The sequence below is a fragment of the Brachyistius frenatus genome, unplaced genomic scaffold (assembly GCF_029030835.1).
Source record: "Brachyistius frenatus isolate BFR_SWC_R1_liver_20210118 unplaced genomic scaffold, ASM2903083v1 Contig_11, whole genome shotgun sequence".
Taxonomy (NCBI): Eukaryota; Metazoa; Chordata; class Actinopteri; family Embiotocidae; genus Brachyistius; species Brachyistius frenatus.
In genome coordinates, this window is record NW_027210610.1 from 776,482 (window position 1) to 797,284 (window position 20,803).

General features: G+C 40.5%; 2 protein-coding genes across 4 annotated transcripts; one reads left to right on the forward strand and one right to left on the reverse strand.

Annotated features, from left to right (window-relative positions):
* The first annotated feature begins 192 nt into the window (after nt 1–192).
* Nucleotides 193–13,640, forward strand: LOC138616805 (target of myb1 like 2 membrane trafficking protein). 3 transcript variants are annotated; one of them, XM_069691342.1, is made up of 15 exons: nt 193–292; nt 716–800; nt 1,563–1,641; nt 1,966–2,115; nt 3,847–3,981; nt 4,112–4,258; nt 4,799–4,915; nt 5,031–5,164; nt 5,327–5,378; nt 7,611–7,779; nt 8,465–8,591; nt 8,735–8,810; nt 9,408–9,467; nt 10,735–10,771; nt 10,914–13,640. In XM_069691342.1, the coding sequence occupies exons 1-15, from the start codon at nt 241–243 to the stop codon at nt 11,060–11,062; spliced, it is 1,569 nt and encodes a 522-aa protein (XP_069547443.1). In that variant the 5' UTR covers nt 193–240; the 3' UTR covers nt 11,063–13,640. The 3 variants fall into 3 exon arrangements, with proteins under 3 accessions (XP_069547443.1, XP_069547445.1, XP_069547446.1); XM_069691345.1 differs by lacking the exon at nt 193–292 and adding an exon at nt 352–520; XM_069691344.1 differs by lacking the exon at nt 9,408–9,467.
* A 4,935-nt stretch (nt 13,641–18,575) lies between these two features.
* foxl3 (forkhead box L3) lies at nt 18,576–20,803 on the reverse strand. Its single transcript, XM_069691227.1, has 3 exons — nt 20,688–20,803; nt 19,726–19,894; nt 18,576–19,487 (listed from the first exon to the last, which is right to left on the reverse strand). The coding sequence occupies exons 1-3, from the start codon at nt 20,792–20,794 to the stop codon at nt 19,026–19,028; spliced, it is 738 nt and encodes a 245-aa protein (XP_069547328.1). The 5' UTR covers nt 20,795–20,803; the 3' UTR covers nt 18,576–19,025.

Consider the following 20,803-nt stretch of genomic DNA (forward strand, 5'->3'; position numbering starts at 1 on the left):
GGAATGAATGATGCAGTCATAAAATATCGATTTGAATTGTATGGCTCCAACCTTTGGTTCCCTTTTATTTACAATTGCCCAACTCTCCTGACGGGTGTTCGAACTGTCCAATCACGCGAAAGGTCGGGATTTACTGGCCAATGACGTCGCTGTGTGGGCGGGACTTGCTGGCTGTTTCCTCATGTATCATCATCATCATCATCATCATCCCATGGACTGACTTGTTTGTTGTCGAGCAAGATGGAGTTCCTTTTGGGAAATCCTTTCAGTACCCCAGTGGGGCACTGCATTGGTATGTATCTCCATATTTATGACGCGACATCACGGATAGAGAGATGTACATGTCCCGGAAACGTCTCTGTTTTGTGGGACAGTAGTTTACGTGTTCGCTACCGTTAGCATGCTAACGTTCCTGAATGAGTTCTCTCCAGCTGGGAAGCCTTCGTTAGCCGCCTTGCTAACTAATAGTTACGGTAACATCTGCTTTCACGGTGCTTGCATCACTGTTAACAAACTAAAGGTGTGTTTTCTGTCTTATTCAGCTCTTGGGTCAATATCACAACCATTAACGAATGCATTTACTCATGTCTTAAAGGTTGACTTGGTGGCTAAGTTAGCTCACAGTTAGCTGACCTCCAGTCATCGTCCTGTAATTGCTCTGCTGTATTTGCTTAAGACGTCGTTGTTGTCTTTACTGACTACACGTGTGTTTCAGAGAGGGCCACTGATGGCTCTCTGCAAAGTGAAGACTGGACCCTCAACATGGAAATATGTGACATCATCAATGAAACAGAGGATGGGTGAGTGGTCAAGAGAAAATCAATGAATATTCCGTATGTGGATGAACTCCTCTGTGCAATGGTTTAATTCAGCCCTCCGTGTTTCTGTGCTGTTTACATTGCTGCAGCAGGATCATCCGTTTGAGTCATCCCTTTCCCCCTTTTTTTCCCTTTATCTGTGTCATGGTCAGAGAAGAAATCTAGCTGTGGGAGGTGGATTAATGCAAGGCCTCATTGCTTATCTCATTGCTCCATTAACTTTGCGCTGGATGTTCAGAGCTTGTGTGTGAAGTCCAGGTATAGTTTGATTAGCAGGTTGTAAACTGGCTTAGGTGTGTATAGCCTTGATCGTTGAATTGCAAATCAGCAATCTATATATATAAAATTAAAAAAAGATATTACTTGTTTCCTGTCTGTGTGGAATTGAATTAAAGCGCTGTCACACACCCTCTGCTGTAATGCTGATTCGATCTGTTTGATGTAGTGAAAGAAAGTTCATTATTTCTGCCTTATCATAGAACAGCCGCAGTGGCAAGGCCAAGATTGGGAAGAAGCAAGTAATCATTGACATGTGCTTCTGGCATTTTTGCTGTTGTGTTTGACATCCTGTCAGTGCCACAGTGAAAACCTTTACCTATTAACATCTTGGTAACGTGTTTGTTCTACATAGAATGTCTTCTCAGTCATTTTCAAAGCTGCAGAAACACTGTGCTGTGCTATCTTTGTGTGCTTTGACTTGTTTGTGTTTAAAGTGTGTTGCTGTGTTTATGTGTGTGTCTGCAGGCCAAAGGATGCCATTAGAGCAGTCAAGAAGAGACTCAATGGCAACAGGAACTATAGGGAAGTGATGCTGGCTTTAACGGTGAGTTAAAGTGGAGGAAGGCAGCTATATTATATTACCATGTAACATGTAGTGTTAGAAATATTTTCAATGTGGCCTAGTTCTTATGTCACAATCAGATGAATAGGTCACAGATAAAATGAGGTGTTTTTTTTCCCTTTCACATAATGCAATATTATGTAGAGTGAATCACTCGATCGTATCACATAATTTGCAGCCCATAGTATCATATCCGTTCTGTGTCTGGGTTGCATAAAACTCTTAACGTGTCTGTACGAGGATTTGATTCCCAGTCTGCCGGGTGTTTGCATCTTTTAAAAGCTATTTCTGCTGTGCATCTCTCAGGTTCTGGAGACGTGTGTGAAGAACTGCGGCCACCGTTTCCATGCTTTAGTGACGAGCAGGGACTTTATTGATGGTGTGCTCGTTAAAATCATTTCACCTAAAAACAACCCGCCCACCATCGTTCAAGATAAAGTGCTCGCCTTGATTCAGGTAAGATCAATTTGAATGCACCTACTCCATCTTTGGAGCCTCTTGTATCACGCCTTAATAGACAGTGGTCATCATACAGCTTGCAAGCATATTCCCATGAAAGATTTTGAGTCTGTATATTTTCTTTCAGTGGGAGAGAGAACAAGCATTTCTGATTTAGCCAGTGTGCTAGAGGTTAGGTTTGCAGCATAGGTGTTTATTACGGTGTGGGTGGCTGTGCGGCAGTCCAGGAGGTGGCCTGTCATCCGCAGGCAGAGCCTCAGGTAAAGCACAGTGTCTGCAGGGCCTCAGCCAGGAGCAGATCTAGTTACCCGTCACGGCTCAGGTAACCCGGCGAGGTTCATGTCGGCTGCTCTTGTTTCCACCGGGGACACCATGTGACTCGCAGCTTACAGCATGGATCAAAGAAGGGCAGATAGTAACTGAGAGGGAGAATCTAATTGATTCTTGTTTATGTAATCATTAGACAAACAGGTTTGTGACAGAAGGGTCAGCTGGAAAACTGTGGGGGAATATATGTAGTAGCACTCCATTCAAATCTACATTTGGAGTGTTGTTTACGTTTCTTTTAGCAAGATGCATAAAACCCAGCTGGCCAACATACTGTGGGTGGACTGTGCAGCTCTTTAACCACCTGTCTCAACTCTCAAGTGTTGATGTGTGTAGCTTGGAGTTGATAAAAGATAGCGAGTATCCACATTCAATAGTCCTCACAATATTTAGGCCATTCTGAGTTGATATTTTTTTGACAAACTCTTGTCAGCTTTGGTGATTATTGGTCTGGTGTAGCCTTTTTTTGTTTGCTTTTAGACCAAAGGAAATAAACTTAAATTTGAATTTAGTTCAAACTGGCTTGCTTTTTAAAGGTCTTTTTGTCAGTTTGTCTATTGTTTCCATCCAGTTTTTAAAAAAATGTCCCCTCGGGGATTAATAAAGTAAATACCTACCTACCTACCTACCAGACTTTAAAAACAAATTATAAATCAGGTCTAAGTAATAATTAATACTGTAAAAGAGTCATAACATCTTTTCATAGAGTTTTAGCAAGCTACAAGACAGAAGAAAAATTGTGGTTGGTCTGAAAGTGGGTCACTCAGAAATAAGTCAGCCAATCAGAAGAGAGCATTATAGATATCAGTATGACTTAAAAACAGACATTAAACAGCTTGTTCCTGGCAGAGAGAGAGAAGCTTAAGAGAGGAGATCTAAAACTATGTTTTGATAGTTTTTGATCCTTAAAACTACAAAAATATCTTCTAATGGATATCAAGACTGCAAGTGAAACAGCAGAAAGGTTTCAAATATGGTACTTTTAGAGTGACTGAGTAGAAAACCTTTGCATCTAGAACTCCCTCAGAGTGCTTGTGCACTGTTGTCTTGTCATCTGTTTGAACTGTGGTCATGACCCAGTGTGACCCAGTTACTTTTTTTTATTCAAAGCAATAGAACAACAGTACGGTGAGATCATACGTGTGTGTGTTTGTATGCATATACTGTATACTGTACCATTTGTGTGGCTCCACCTGCCCGCTGCTGAGGGAGAGAAGCCAAGAAGCTTTGCAGTTTTGCTGACTGAATGTATTCAAGGCAGGCAAACAGAAATCATCAGAGAACAGGCTCCTATTTACAATTCACTCTGTCTGCGGTGTCAGCCCTACCTTTACTCATTGTATTTTTGTTCAGTCTGTGTGTCTCTGTTCTTTTAGCCCTTCCCTTACTCTTTCTCTTCAGGCGTGGGCTGATGCCTTCAGGAGCAGTCCGGACCTCACAGGTGTGGTTCAAATCTATGAGGAGCTAAAGAGGAAAGGCATCGAGTTCCCCATGTCAGAACTGGAGACCCTGTCACCTATACACACACCTCAGCGGGTAGGAGGCATCATAGTAGACTGCCTGAATATGTGCTGAATGTTTTTGCAAAGACTAACCATAGTTATTTTAAATAATTCATCACATTCTGACATGATATGTACATTATCAACTTCCCTGATGCTTCTAGGCAGCAACTGCTCCAGAGGGCGACTCCACCCTTCATAAGTTGAGCAGCACTACTCAGCCCTCACCACACTCTGCCCCAACTGCCTTCGCCGACCCTCAGGTCCCCAACATACTTGCCTCTGGATCCATCAATCCAACACCTGAACAGGTACAGTGGTGCTCCTATAAACACACTGAAACTGAGCAGCTGGTTCAGATATGTATTCATCTCGTTACAACTCCTTACAAAACGACAAACTAATACAGTTTTAGCATCTTCTTTTTTTAAGTGCCATTCAAGTCAAAATGGCATCGTCTGTACCTGTCAAACAAACAAAATAAACGAATTAGAAAGACAAGCCTTTGAATACACAGCTGCAAACGTGCTGGGTGTGGAAATGTCTGCCAATAAGATCAATCCAAACCTTTGTTTTTGGTCTGAAGGACTGTCAGAGCTCAGATGAGCTCAAGCACTTCTTTAACTGATATATGTCGCTAGTTCCAGTGTACAGTCATGACTGTTAGCTGTTTTAATCACTTTTAGCTAAAAATTCTAACTTCTCTATTCACTTGCTTTTCACACATTCTCAAGTGCAACACATGTTGTTAAGTGTATGTATGTAATGTGTTACAAGTGACTCAGGTCAGTCACATATAATGGATTATTATACTTTTTTCTAACTGTAGGTGAATTATCTTTGTCATCTAGATTTGCCAACTACGCAGTGAGTTGGACATTGTTCGTGGAAACACGAAGGTGATGTCAGAGATGCTGACTGAGATGGTGCCAGGACAGGAGGACGCTTCAGACTACGAATTACTACAGGCAAGAGACCACTTTTTTTTTTTTATTCAAAGCAATAGAAAAACAGTACGGTGAGATCATACGTGTGTGTTGTTTGTATGCGTATACTGTATACTGTACTTTTTGTGTGGCTTAGGAGCTGAACAGGACCTGTAGAGTCATGCAGCAGAGGATAATGGAGCTCATCTCCTGTGTTTCTAATGAGGCGGTGACCGAGGAGCTGCTGCATGTCAACGATGACCTCAACAACATTTTCCTCCGCTACGAAAGGTGAGCAAACACACATATTGAACTAAAGCAGGTGCAAGCTTGTCTTTGGGTGGAAGTAAGTACACAAATTCAAACTCGTCTTTACCCCGACAGCATCACATGTTTGATTTAGTTTGGTAAACTGAAGAGTTTTTTCTCAATTCTTTCATGTCACCTCTTCAGGTATGAAAGATATAGATCTGGGAGGGCCTCAGCTCAGAGTGTCAATAATGGGGTGAGTCAACATTTAGTTCCAAAAACCCAGTGTTTGATTCACACTTCTCTCTCAATCATCTGACATAGTTTTTCTGTGTCATAGTGTTTATGTTCTGCTCATGTTTTTGCATTCTCTGACATCAGTACCTCTGTGTGTGCAGCGTGGACTTGCATGTCACGTTGCCAGTCAGGCTTTACAATGTCTTTCAAGTGCTGTCGTTGTATGTCAAGTACCTGTCAGCTATTTACCAGGTGTACGTGGCTAATTAAATGGAAACCCAAAAAGAGACATATGATTTGCTTTCATCATGAAATGCAAAGCAAATATCATTTATTTCATATTTGTTATTCATTTTGAATTTTCTGTTTTCTGTTATGATGTGAATTTGTCTGTCTACTACACAGTCAAAGCTCACCGGTTGGATTTAAGTTCTGTCCAGTAGGGGCAAACATTGACTCTGACAATTCAGTAGTGAATGCAAACCTTGGAACTGGGCTCATTGTATTTACAGATGCACAAGTAAAATGCAGTCAACAGCCCAGATGTAGCTTTGGAGCCAGCTTATTACTCTGCTTATTACTTTGCTCCAAAAGGGTGCTTTAGTAATCGAAAGCAACAATATCTGACAGCAGTGTTTCAGCATCATGTCATTAGCCACGTCTGCATGGAGCCTAATTTTGCAATTAAAAACGGTTTAAAAGCTCAAACATTATTGGATCAAGCTGGTGCTCGATTAAGAGTAACATAATAAAGGCAAATGCTGCGCTAAATAGACGATAGATATTCATTTGATTCTTTCCCCCATTTTTCTTTCTTCGAAGACCCGCCTTACTCCGGCTCTGATTGGCTTGTTGTCTTCAATATTAAGTTGTTGAGATGGTTAAGGTAAGAATATCAGGATTAGAGCCAATCACAGGAAGACTTAAGGTTGGGTTGTTACAGAATGCGGGTGTTTAAAAAAAAAGAATAAAGTAATCAAACAATTGATGTATTCCTCACTTTTGCACATCACACAGCTGTTTAGGTTAAATGCATCGGTGCACGTTAACACCTGACTGTATTAGATCACATCCCATGTAAACAGTTGACCCCAGGTCTTCAATCAGAATAATTTCCAACAGAGTTTTATGTAACTTCTGTAACAGATGGAAGCCTCGCTGTTTGCTGTGCTTTGTAAAAGCGTTACCGTAATACATCACTGCCATGCAATGTTTCAAACCGATGAGCCAAAAACGAGCTGCATTTTATCAAGCAACTTTTCTATTTACTGCTGCTCCCTTAACAAATCCACATGCTGTACATATCCTTTGTCAGTTTCCTGTTGTTTGCCCCTCATACTGACCACAAACATTGAGAAGAACTTTCTCACCTCTTCATTGGGTTTCCAGTTTAGGCCTGCTATATCCTCCGTAGTTATCATGCCATTACATGTTGTCCCTGCACAGGCATGTTAAACGTATTCACTGTCTCTTCCTTTCTGTTCTTTTCTGTCCTTCTGTTTCTGTGGCTAGCTGAGACAGGCAAGTATAAAAAATATTGTCAGCCCCCTAAACGAGCAGTGTCCTCCCCACAGCGACTGTTGAATCATGGTTGAATAATATGGGCCCAGCCTCCACCACTCTCTTTTCACCCCATATAGCATGCTTTGACTCTGCAGCCCCCAACAGCCAATGACACAACGAACCTGGAGGCAGACTGATAGTTACAGGAGCTTAAGATGGAACTGAAACGAACGTTTGCCAAGAGTCACTGTGTTTGCATTATCTCAAACAGTCGGTTTGAGGTTTGCTAAATGGTCCCGATAGAGCAGCTACTACAGAGAGATTCAATCTGCCCTCCTCCCTCCCTTCCTGCTGTATTTCTGCCTTCTTAAGGGGATTGTTTTGTCTTTATGGATAACACCTTAGGTGCAGAACACATCAAAACTTTCTGGCCAAATAATAAACCAAAATATGTCTAAAAAATAAAAGGGTGTTTTTGGACCCCCTTAAGAAACAGTTTTCCAGACAGTTAATTGATTTCCTGCTGTCGTCAGCCACAGACATTTTCATGCTCTCCTCAAGCTAACCAAGCAGGTTTTCCAAGAGTGTCCTTACTCTTGTCACGTGCCGCACCTTCATATTTTTTCAAATTCAGACCACTGTTCCATTTTTTTCTTTTATATTTTTTCCAAATATAACCAGGCCCCCTAAATCCTTCTCTTTGCTCCTCCATGAGATGAGAACTGTTTTGTGTCACATCATTCATCAGGTCCTCAGTGAGGCTACAGAGGACAACCTCATAGACCTCGGCCCCGGCTCCCCGGCGGTGGTCAGTAACATGCCGAACGCAGCCCCAACCAGCCTGCCCCCCAGCATCACGGCCCCTGCAGGAAGGCCCTCCTCCCCGGCCACCTTGGCCTCCCGCCTGGCTGGTCTAGGTAAGCATGGACTTACCTCAGACATGTTTACACGGACATATCAAATATTCACATTCTTCTTTTTCTGCAACATTTGCACAACAGCGGTTTGATAAAATATCAGTCAGGCATGTCTACTCAGAAGTCATAGGAAATTAGTGCTATTTAAAATGGTCTATTATTTAACAACTTTGTGCAACATTTAGATAAATCTGACTGTTGATTGAACCTAAGCCATGCTTAAAATGTATCTGCATCAAAGATATGACTGTGATGTTGCGATCGGTAATCGATAGAGATTTGAAGAAGCTACATCACCTGGCTGCTGGTGGTCAAGAAACAGTTCCAGCTGGTAAAAATACCAGAAAACTACAGCTTGTCATGACATTTTGATAGGCTACCTACTTAATTAATGAGCGTTAAGCGGTGTTAATAGGTGTATTCTTTATTAATTTGTATTGTTAATGCTAAGCTGAAAAACCTGCAGCTCCAGATCAAAAGTTAAAGCCCAGATAGAAGAGTGCTATCAGTCCTTTGATCTAACTCTCCGCACAATAGTAAAGTGAAAAACCTGAACTATTCCTTTTAATAGCCGCATATTGTTGTAGACTTAGATTTGTGTCTGTATGAAACTTGCACCTGGCTCGGACCCCCGTGCTGTACGGTGGCTTGAAGTTCTCGTGCACTTTGTTTCGCTGGCCTCCAGACGTGGGTGCAGACAGCGTGAGCAGCACCCTGAGCTCTCTCTCCAGCTGCAAGCCTCCACCGACCCAGGACGACTTTGATGTGTTCGCCCAAACCAGGACCGGAGCCATGTCCGAACCAAACAAGACGTAAGAAAGCCCACAGACCTCTTTTCGATTCTGCATCGCACTCCATGAATATGAAATGAAGAGGGGCAAACATAAGGTTAAGGCTTTAACCTTTCTTGGCTCGATTTGATAACCGTGTCCCACTTGTGCGCGTCTCGTCTCAGTACGACAGCAGAAGACAGCCAGGACACCGACGCCGTTCCTCCCACTCTGGATGTCCGACAGCCAGCAGCAGGAGGGGTGAGTGTCAGTGGCAATATGGGCTGTCATTTATAATTTGTGTTTTCATAGCCATTCAGAAACATTTTGGAAAGTGAGCTTTTGTCTTTGTGTTTGTGTATGTTTGTTTTTGTGTGCTTTCTGAAGAACCATTGCGAAGCAGACGTGCTTGCACTGGTGCTGCTGAATTAGATAATGAATAGAAAGTTTGTGTTTGACAATTATTTGTACTATTTGTCATCTAAAGGACGAAGCAGTACAATTATGACGTCTGATATGATGTTGCTTGCTGTATTCACCTTCAGTGGCATTACACTGCATTCACAGCTTTACATGCATGCTACGATGTGCGTGTGTGTGTGTGTGTGTGCGTGCGTGATTGTGGACTCTCATTCATAACCTGATCACGAGTGTCATAAGAGTGTGATGATGTGCCGCACCATCCACAAACATTAGTTTCTATTCTATTTATTTATTTACTTTCTAAAAACAATTTTTTTGTTAAGTTGCATTTGAGTTACCTCTGACCTCGTTTAAGTCACATTTTCTGTTGTGTTTGGGGTTGGATTTTGTTTCTGTTTCCCGGCCACCTGTGGCGCTCTTGATGCTGCCCCATAGGGTGTCGGAGGCCAGTCCTCTGTCATGGATGACATAGAGGAGTGGCTGTGTACTGATGTGGTGAGCCCATCATGATTATTGTTTTTTTTTTTATTTCTGCTTGCTTCTTTTTCCTTCCGTTTTCTCCACTTGTCTCTTCTGGACTGAAAATAACATGTTTATCTTAAATTACCTTTCCTCACTCTGATTGCCTTTAAGAGTTACTAACGGTGTGCTGTGGGGACTGACTGGGGTGATTTTGAAAAAGTGTTGCAAAATGAGTACGAGGTCTTCAATGCAAACATTCACGTGTTTATATTTAGGTCTTAGTAATGAAACATCACAGCAGACTTTCTGGGTCATTTATATAAAGGACAGTTGTGTAAAGCAGAGCTTCCCAAACCTTTCAGACCATCTACCACTATGTACTAAACTAAATTTACCAAGTACCACTGACTGTGTCAAGCTATCATGAGCGTTATGTTGGAAGTGACATCACCCTACGTGGCTGAACACAGGAAAATGGTATCTCTAAAATATCTAAAGAATTAACAACTAATTTTGTCATCATTGTAATGTTTATATGTAATAACTGTGGTCTGGAATAAAGAAATTAAATTAAAATTGTCATTCAGTGAGGCTCTTGCATACCATCATGTGCCACCATTGGAACACAAACCACAGTTTGGGAATCACTGGTTTAAAGTATCACATTGATGTCCAACTGCTAACCGTCTTTGTAGTCATTACAGAGTTAATGCTCATTTTGCACACATTTGTGTGACTGGTGCGTTACTGAGCTTAATACCAAACCAGTTGATAGCACCTATCAACTGGTTTGGTTGGGAAACAATAAAAATGCGATATTACTCTCAAAATTAACTGCCCAACTTTGGGTGAGTGGTAACGGCAGGTAAGTGGTTCCCTGTCGTACAATAAAACCTGATTGGTGAGAGATTGTAAGAAACATCCGCTGCGGTTTGGCTTTGGGTAGAGCTCGACTGATGCTGGATTTCTGGGGCCGATATCGATATTGGGAAGTAAAAACTTTTCAATATAGATACATTGACCAAAATGTGGTTATCGAACACTTAAAACGAACAATTTCTAAATTACCCCAATCCTCCTTCACTGCATTATGTAAAGTTTTTATATCGGACACGGTACACGCCGACATATTTGTGAAAGGCTATTATCGTACAGGCCAACCCATCAATCTGTCGGGCTCTAGTGTTGGCCACATGCACAGGATCAGACTTTTGCTTCTGCTTTGCGGTGGTTTGCAGTGGGGTTACGTTTGGCAGAGTCGACCCACGGGTGTGACATTGCTGTTTTTCCTTTTAAACAGAAGGGTGATGAAGGGGAGGAAGGTGTCACAAGTGAAGGTAAAAGGATATAAATCTACTTTTCTTAAATTTCCACTGCTGTTTCCAGCTACACTTTGACCACATACCCCCCCTCTCAAAATCACATCTCCTCTCCTTTTTCTTCTTTTTTTTTTGTTGGTCTTTGCCCCCATGCATCCAGAGTTTGACAAATTCCTAGAGGAGAGAGCCAAAGCTGCTGAAATGGCCCCCAGCCTACCGTCGCCCCCGAGTGGCAACCCGGGTGCAGCACAGGGAACCCCTAGCCGCAAGAAGCCAGACAGACAGGAGGACGCTTTGTTTGCCATGTAGACCTCCCAGCTCTGATCCCCAGCCTTAGACCCGACCAGCTGAGCAGCATCACCGAGGACAGACTGACCTGAAACTGAAACACATCCATCACAACACTATTCAGTCACACTACACAGATTTGTACATGCTCTCCTTATAAAATAAGAATTGTTTATGCTCTCTGCTAATTTCTCACCAGAAAGGGAAAAAAAACAAAGCATATTTTGTTACGGCACCAGATGATGGATCTCGCCCACACAATGAGCGGTGTTGGAGACAATGAGGCAGCCTGCTTTTTTCTTCTTTTTTCTTTTCTTTTTTTTTTTTTTAATATGTTTAAAGAATCTTCTTCAGCCTGTTTTGGACTGCAGAGCCTCATGTTGCAGCTAATCCTCATCCAACAATGTAGAATTTTATAAATGAAAAAAAAAAGAAAGTAGGAAATCCATATCCTGTCCAATCCCTAAAATTAACACCACCAAACTTGATCATTTACTGTTTAAGTCAAAGAACCCACAGAAACATGATTGCAGAAATTGCCCGTTCCAGGCAAAAAGCACTGATCTTACCTACGAGGGTCTTGTTTTGCTGTTTGTTTCAGTCCCTTTGCAAGTCCGTCTTGAGTTAAATTGTAAATCTGTAAATGGCAAATGTCAAGTTTATTAGTGGTGTGTATATTTAAGCTACAAATGTATGAAAGAGATGGTAATTTAATGTAGATTTTTTTTTTTTTTTTTTGAAAGGGTTTATGTTTTAGGGATGTATCAAACTGGGGTCAGTTTTTCACAAGAAAAGGGAATATTATACATGTGATATCTTAAGAAGAAGAAGAGAATTCAGTTTTGGGTTGTTTTTTTTTTTTTTTTTTTTTTTAACCTTCCTCTACATCTGCCTTTGACAAACTCAAGTGCAGATGTTTAACGATTTGCTGGTCCCCACACATTTATTGAGATTATTTTTGCTGAGATTTTACAAGCCTAAAGCTGCTATAGTTGGTTTTAATTCCATCTGCTGAGTAATAATTATCTTGTATTTAATCATCTTCATGCTGAACAGAGATACTAAGTGTCATGGATTGAATGAGCGGTATTGTGAGCAGAATCGCAGTCAGAGGCGGTTTTACGGGTAGCTGAAGAGACGTATGCTGTTATTGGTGAGTTTGTACTCAGTGGCTGGAACTCCTTTTAGACTGTACTGTTTTGTTTTCTGTCCTGAAGTCGAGCTTAAAGGACCAAATTTGTGATTTCTATTTTTCTGGATATGGAGGGAAACCTCTGGGAAATTGGGTTGTTAATGAATTTCTTTAACTCAAAAATCACAGCTTTTTTTATGTTGATGTTACAAGAGTTCATCACACTACAGAAGCAGTTTGCACATTATTTTGTGTGCATTCCTCCTTTTATTTCTTTACGCTGACATCTTAAAAGGTCTGACCTTTCAACACGACATTTGTTTTTCCGAAATGAGCTCACCGCAGACTCGGCGCTACAAATGAGACATTTCACTCTTCGACAATAATAAATGCAACATGTTAAACAATCACAATGAGCTTAAAACAAGCGAGCACTTTGACGGTCGCGTTACCTTTCAGCACGTATTGTAAATCAGTTAACACTTAGCCGGATGTAATTAACGAGTAGTGTTTGAGCAGAAGTGTAGACATAATTTATTCAGCACTACTTTTTGTTCTTTTCTCCTCAGATCAGTATTTTAAGTTGCTTTATTGTAAAAAAAAAAATTAAGTGAGAAATGAACTATGTTTAGGGACTGAATGAGAAGTTGTCATAATGGTATTAGTGTTTTTGTTTATGGAGTTCAGACTTTCCTTTTTCCAAGTTGCTGCTGGCTAATGTAACTTATTTGTCATGGTTATGTTTATTTGGTATGTGGGTATTCTTGCTGGTTGAAAGTGTCTGTACAGTAAACATATGGACTTGTTTCTAAAGGCACTTCATCACTGATGTATGGCTGTAAAAGAATCACAGCAGTTTCCTCATTTATCTCATGAAGGATATATAATTTTAAAAGCATCTGTCACTGAGTTTTGCAGACCGACGAGCACTTAAAAAAATAAAAAATAAAAAACACAGACGTGAAAAACTTCCAGGGGACACTTTCAACAGAGCATCAACATCGCACAGTTTGAAAGAAAAACGTCCTTTGTACTTCTGTTTCCTTGTTTTAGTGTTAAACGTGTGTGTGCGTCAGCTGTGCTGTAAAGCAGAAATATCTCGGTTGATTTAAAAAAAACAAAAAAACAAACAAGACAAAAAGAAGCCTCCAAATGTGTGTTTAAAGAATACATGTCACTCTCCTGTTTGGTACCGTCCAGGATCAGCCTGGTCTACGTCAGCGTGAGCTCTCGTCTGTGATTCGTAACTGAATCTCAGCACAGCGATAACTTTGCCATGAGAGTCGTCGGCGAGCTGGTCTGCAGAGGAACAAAGTGTTTCTTTGTGTGTCGCTGGATAATATGAACAGAGATGCTGATAAAGGAGGCCGTGCTGCGCGACTGCTAACTTTCCTGAGTTGCCTCATCTCTCATTTCTCTTTGTGTTGTTTGACTTATGCATGAACTCTAATAAAACATTAGCAGTGAGTGATCGGCCTTTGTGTGTTTTTTGTTTTTGTTTGTATTTACTTCAGTATTTTATATTGAGGGATTCACTGCCACTTCTCTACTCCTCTCCTCGGCCTGCCATCTTCTCCTGGCTCCCCTCTTCAGATGGAAGCTGACCTGTAGTAAACCCTTTTCATTTACCTTACCCACCCCCCCGCCTCTCCCCAAGAGGCCCACGGGCCCCACACCAGGGGCTTCCCATTGGTCGTCAGGAATCGCCTCATCCCACAACATGGCCCCTCGTATTCTGCCTCAGTCACTGGAGCATTTTCCCGGTCAAGAAAGCTGGGTGTGTCTGTCAGACAGTACTGTCGACTGGAACCCACCGGACCCCTGCTTGAGTCTTTTCTTTTTACTATTGGGTGGCCAACTTTACATTCTTTTTAAAATCCTGTCACACAAAAGAGCCGCTGGTGGATTTCTTTCAGAGAGGTAAATGGATGCTTTTGTGTTTTCAGCTTTTCAGAGGAAATTTAGGCTGAGAGAAAAAAAAATTTGAGCTAGTGAGAAATGTGGTCTTTGTAGTACAACATATGTAACTTACTGGCAGAAAAATATTCCAATATGTTTTTAAATGAGTTTTTCTGTCAGCAGCAGGAGCACCATGTGCTGCCTGATGGTATAAAACAGACTAATCTTACTCTTTGTGTGGCAGCATGCCTCCTCGCTGCCACTGTTGTCCTCTGAAATACAGATTGCACATTACTCATGGCAAAAAAATGTTTTTCACCACAATGTGTTAACATGTTTTGCAGAAGCCCGAGTGTGTAAAGCTGTTGGATGACTCAAGGATCCATTCAGACTTGCCAGAGAGCAGAAATATGGTCTCTCCACCAGCAGCTAGTCAGCACCTCCTGGTGGCTGCAACGTGGAACCTTGTGGCACTCATGTCAAAGGTCAAGGTGGCTGAAAACTCAACATCCGCTCATGAATAACACTAACACAAATGCACGCCATGCAGCAGCGTACAACTGCTCTCCACTGCAACCCCTGGATTCACCATCTACCAAGTGAGAGAGAGGAAATGCTGCCCAGAGCTGCGGTGCATTGTAGTTGCATTGCATGTTATTCAAACACAGTGCAATGGATCTGCTGTGCAGCACAGAACTTGGCTATAACACAACTCAACCGCGAGTATGAACATAGTATAATCATACGTCATTAGCTCACTAACACATATTAGCCAGAGTACCTCATGTTTCAAGGGGCTTGTGGTGAAAGTTGTGACAGTTGCTGGTCAGCTGCTGCCATGCATTTTGATTATTTTCATTTTATAGTATATTGCAATGGGTTGGTTTGATTTATGGTACATTTTATGCGAAATGTGTAACACCTGCCACTATAATAAGAATAAGGGTGGCAATATTAAGTTTTTTTCTTTATTGTCAAATCCCATGAAAAGATCAAAACCAACATAGACCTGATCCTAGCAAACAAACTGGCTGAGCAAAAGCTCCTCTTATGTTCCCAAACTATTGAAAGTACATCAGTGAGTCATGCAGGTGGTCCTTCATTATGTGGAACATGGTAGTTTATCTTTGAGTAAATCCAACATACACCTTCCTGCTGACAAATTAGAGCATCAGATTCCTGTTGAAAATAGTCCCCAACAAATCCACTATTAACTTTCACTAAAGTAACATTTTCTTAAAACTACAACGCCCCGATTTTTAGGAAATGACTAAGTCTTTTTTTTTTTTTTTTTTTTTTAATGAAATTATGCCAGCAATCAACCACAATATCAAAATTACAAACAGGTGAGCATGAAGTATAAAACAGTAGCATTGCAATAAATCCTCTGTTCAGAAAGATTATAATGTTCTGTTGTTTTTCAACCTGATTGAGAGTGTTGATTTATTTTGATAACCATTTTAGACATGTTTTTACAGTTTTATATTTTTTTATCAAGAACTTCGGAAAGTATTTAGATTTTGGGGGAGATGTATTAAATTCTCACAATTACCTTCTGTCATAATACTTTATGTTTTAGGTAATTTAGGTACTTTAAACATTTGTTTTTCCATTACAGTTCTACTGTACATTCATAAGGGGTGGATAAAGTGACAGGAGACCTTAAATAGTTAAATAGTACTTTGGTTAAGTTTAATGTTGAAGTATTGTACCAGAAATATTTTTATCCAACCATGTAACAATCTTTTGGGCGTCTGTACTGGATTGTATCATATTGTAAACTGTTCTTTTTATTTGTATAAAGTCATATTTGTTTCTCTAACTAAACCGTCAACATCCGTCCTGAAACTTTACCACAGCTGACATGTTTACCACTTGAGAATTAAACAGACATCTGGCAGATTTCGGAGTTACATTTTCATTTGAATGTCAAGCCTCTTTCTTTTATTAAATGCCGTATTTTCCATTTTCTTCATGAAAAAAAAAAAAAAGCCCTCCTGGTCACCTCCAGTCAGCGACTGTATTCCTAACAGGGACATCGCTCTAACATTTGTAATGTAAACACGTCTCCCAACTGCCATTGATTGACATGCTGTGTTGATTTTCTCATTACTGGCACACACACTTGAAGCCATTTAAAAATAATAGCATAATCTCGGCCTTAAAGTGCATGCTGGCTTGCACCTGCAGCAGACCTGCGCGTGTCATGAAAGGGCAAAGGGCAGAGATGTGTGTGTATGTCAAAGTCCTCAGGCTATTTCCCTGATCTTCATTAACTACTATAGCTCATGTATTTTTCCAGTTCACTCATACCTCTACAAGCACAGCTCCAGGAAACAGTTTAGAGGAGAAATCACATTAAACAGATACATTAGTACCAAACACGACGCTCATATTTATCTTCATCCTCATAATCATCACCACAGCCTCAGTGAAATCCAACAAGCACTCGAGATTAAATGACCTATTTGTGTTTATGATTTACTTGTTATTAATGTTGCAGATCAGTGCTTTCCCAATTTCCTCTCCCTGCAAGTCTCCTGTTTCTTGCCCACAGCTGCTCATGTTACCTGGCAGCGTATTACCACATGATGAAGTCTCAAACAAAATAATTGTTCTATAAATGAGAAATATTGTGGAGGTAATTATAAGGCTCAGAGTGTAAGGATTAAGTAGGAAATGACACAAAATAGATGAATGTATAAGAGTGATTTAATAGAGGCCATTCATCGGGACACTGCGCCAGCAGCTACACTTTTATATATTCACTGACAGTGTAATATGTGCATTGACTTTTCGGGCCTGACTGGTGCCTTGCTTTCTCTTTAGTTGCCTCCAAAAGACTCCCTCAGCCTCGAAGCACTTTATGCTAAGTTAATTTACCCAAATATATCCGCGGCATCATGGCAGCGGTGGCCCCCGCTCCTCAACATCAACAACTTTCTTAATGGAAACTTGCTGATCCATAAACGCTTGTGCCGCCGCCACCGTTCGCTGGGGGGCAGTTCACATATGAATGTTAAAAACCCACAGATCGATGAGGGGCATTTGCAAAAGAGGCATAAGGTGTGTTTAATTATAACTGCGTCAGGGGTTTGTGGGTGGCTTGTTGGGGGGGAGGTGGCGCGGTTGAGGCCCAGGGAAAAGGGGCCCCAGTATTTAAATAGGGTCACTTCTCGGCCTCACCTTGCAAGTGTTATGCTATATTAAATGCCACTCATGTTAAGTGTGTTGAAACCCTCCTCTGATGTAGTCAAGACATAATATAAAGGTTAAATTGAAAAATGTCCCTTCAACGGCACGACAACACGCCATGATTGATCTCCCTTGTACGGGAAAGAAATGTTAGCCAGACCTCTGTTTCGTTAGGCCTCTTCTAAGTGTGTGAATACAACAACAATATGCTTTAATAAGCAGTGACTGGATTAGAATTTAAGTGTCAGTCAATCAGGACTTCAAAAGGTCAGAGAAAAAAAATATGCAAAATGTGTGCAGAAATTAGATTTGAAACAATTGCGATAAAATAGGCCTGATATACAGGAGACATTTGTCTTAGAAAGAAAGGACAGATATTACTAATGATATTAACCTCATAAAATATCATTACAGTGACAGCCTGCCTCAACTTTATCCTATAACTCTATGCAGGTTCTGAGGTTGAATGGTGGTGTGTTTACACCTTTTATATTACGGTCTACCCAGGAAATAAACTGTCTTCAAGGTAAACATGAGCATCAACTCAAAACAACAACACTAACGTGCTCATGTTTAGTCGACCATGTCCTCAATCAGTGTTTAGCACGTGTATGAGCATGCTAACATTTACCAATCAGCAATAAACTCAGGGAATGGAACTATTTCTGTCCGGTCAAAAACTAAAGTACTACAAAATGTTCACAATGAGTATATAAATGCACAGAATTGTAGTTTGGATTTGGGCCTACAGCAGGCAGCATGCAGACGAACCTGCAAGCTAACAGCGAAATGGATTTAAACAGTAATATTCATATTAATTTCTTGCTGTGATATATCGAGGCCTTTAGAGAAGAGAGGAGATGTGCAGTTAGCTGAAAACCTCAAAATGAGGCTTTAATAAGAGTTCCATTGTCCTGATGTATTTTGAAAACTTTCCAATTTAAAAATAGCTGATGAGCTAAAACACAAATTCTTTTTTTTTTTTTTTTTTTTACAGTTTCAGAATTGTTAGAAAACAGATGTGCTTTCCTTTTTTTTTTTCTTCACTTGGATGTTTGAGCTTCATTGTGCAGAATGACAAATGCCAGTCGAATGTGCAACTGTTAAGGGAAATGTGGAAATTAAGATAGGTTAAGAAAAATGATGAAACATCTTGTGTCCAGCTGTTAAACTTTTGAATTGAAAATATTTTAGTTTCATAGGTTCTGGATTTTTCAGTAAGTGAGGAGTTGATGTCATTTTGGAATTTTACATGTAAAAAAAAAAAAGAAGAAAAAATATATATGAATGTCAGAGGGAGTAAAAAAAAATGATGGGCATCAGAAGAAAACCATACATGTGAATATTTTTTCCTTTTATGGAGAAAATCAAGTTCGGACAACCAATGTTTGTTTTTCTTAATCTGATTTTTAAAGCATCTTTAAATACATTATAGTTGTGCTCACAATTGTTGTGTATATACATACAGAGAATACTGTAAACCTATAGTCTATGTCAGCACGAGACACCGCACAAACAGTATAATGACAATAAGCTGTACTGAGTTTTTCTGCTTTGCTCACAGTTTATCTGTTTTCAGAGACTTTTTCCACATAGAATCCGTCTCACAATACTGTACCTCTTTATTTTGTTTCCTCATTTATATTTTCAAGTCAAATTCCTGCTGTGGAGTCCTTGTCTTTGAATGTCCTTATATTTCCCAGGTTTGGACTCAGACTGTGATGAAGGAATAAGTTCAGTCTCTGCTTCCCTCTCGTCTTACAGAGTCCAGAAGTGCAGGTTCATGTGTTGGGGCTCCAGAACATGAATGGGCGGCCCCGTGTGCCCTATATGGGAGGATCTGAACCCAGGTAGCGGCGGGTCTGGAGTAGATAGGATGTAGTCAATGCTAAACTTGATCTCAGACTCTGGTTTCCCCTGCTGGGTGGGGTTCGGAATGAGGTGGTGTGGCTGTGGAGGGGGCCTCGGCCTCTCAGGGTTCAGCGGGCAGAGGGTGGAGTCAGGTTCAGGGCGCCGAGCTGAGGGTACGTGCTGATTGCCGTGGCTCTCCAAAGGGTGGAAAGGGGTTTCTCCTGAATCGCGGAGGCCAATTTTCATGTTCCTCCGGCGCCGGCGCCGCCGAAAGTTTCCATTTTCAAACAGGTCGAGCATAGATTCACAGCCAGTGGCAAAAGTCCAGTAGTTTCCCTTTCCTTTCTCATTGCCCTCTGTCCGAGGAACCTGTGGGAAATAAGGAAAAGATACTTGTTTATGTACTTGATAATATCATACTACTACCAATAATAAGAGGAATAAAAACACTCCTATTCTGAGAAAAGGAAAACAATTTCTACTATTGCTTCTTCTTCTTCTGTAGTCCTTTATAAATATTGAGGAAAATGATGAAAATAAAATCAATTGAAAAAAAGAAAATTGTGTTACATCCACATGTTTCGTTCTCCCTGCTGTGTGTCTTTACCTTGATAAAGCAGCTGTTGAGAGACAGGTTGTGTCTGATGGAGTTCTGCCAGGCTCTCTGGTTGGATCGGTAATAGGGGAACCTCTTCATGATGAACTCGTAGATGCCCGACAGAGTGACCCGCTGCTCGGGGCTCTGCTGGATGGCCATGGCTATCAGAGCTATGTAGCTGACACACACACAGAGACGCACACTTTGATCAGGTAACACACAGGTGGAAAACGACTTCATCTGCCACATGATTCTCTTTACTTCTCTTCATCTGGGGTCCTTAATGCCCACACTTGTTTATACTGTATGTACAACCATCATAAATAAATACTTAGTATTTCATTTTGATTTGATTAAATCTACACACATTGAAAAGCACATATGTCTGGGGTCATTTACAGGTTTAACTCCCTGTTATCTTCAAGAACATCAGTTATAACATCTGATTAGGCGAAATTTATTTTGAAACGGAAAGCTGCGTAAAAATGGCTGCGAGTTTATTGGATGCAACAATTTCTTACAGCCACGATCTCAACTTAATAAAACAGTAGGTTTTTTTGAGCTGTTAAAAAATACCAAATAACATTTAGGAGGGCAAGGAAGGTTTTTGAATTTTATTTTGAATTTCACTTTAGTTTAAGAAGGATCATCTGGTCACAATATATATTACACTGCTGTGAAAATCAGGTTTTGCTTCTTTTTTTTTTTGGATCAAATAATGATAAAATAACACTTTAAACATATAATACTGTTTAAATCAAGACATTTTATGGGTATCATATGGCATTAACATATATTTACAAAGGAATGAGAGAAAAAAAGTGTAATTTTAAAATTTCAACTGGGTTGTCACATTAAACAAAATTTGTGTGGCCTATTATGATGACAAAATAAAGAATCACATGAAAACAAGTTTAAAAAAAGATCAAATAAAATTGCCAATATAAATAAAAGACAAAAATCCTCCATACCTGTACGCAGGTCTGCACATTTTTTTCTCCTCATCCGTGCTGGATGAAGGGTATCCGTCCCCGTCGTAGTTGAAGCAGTTGAAGGGGTAGTGAGAGTTATCAAACATATCTACACT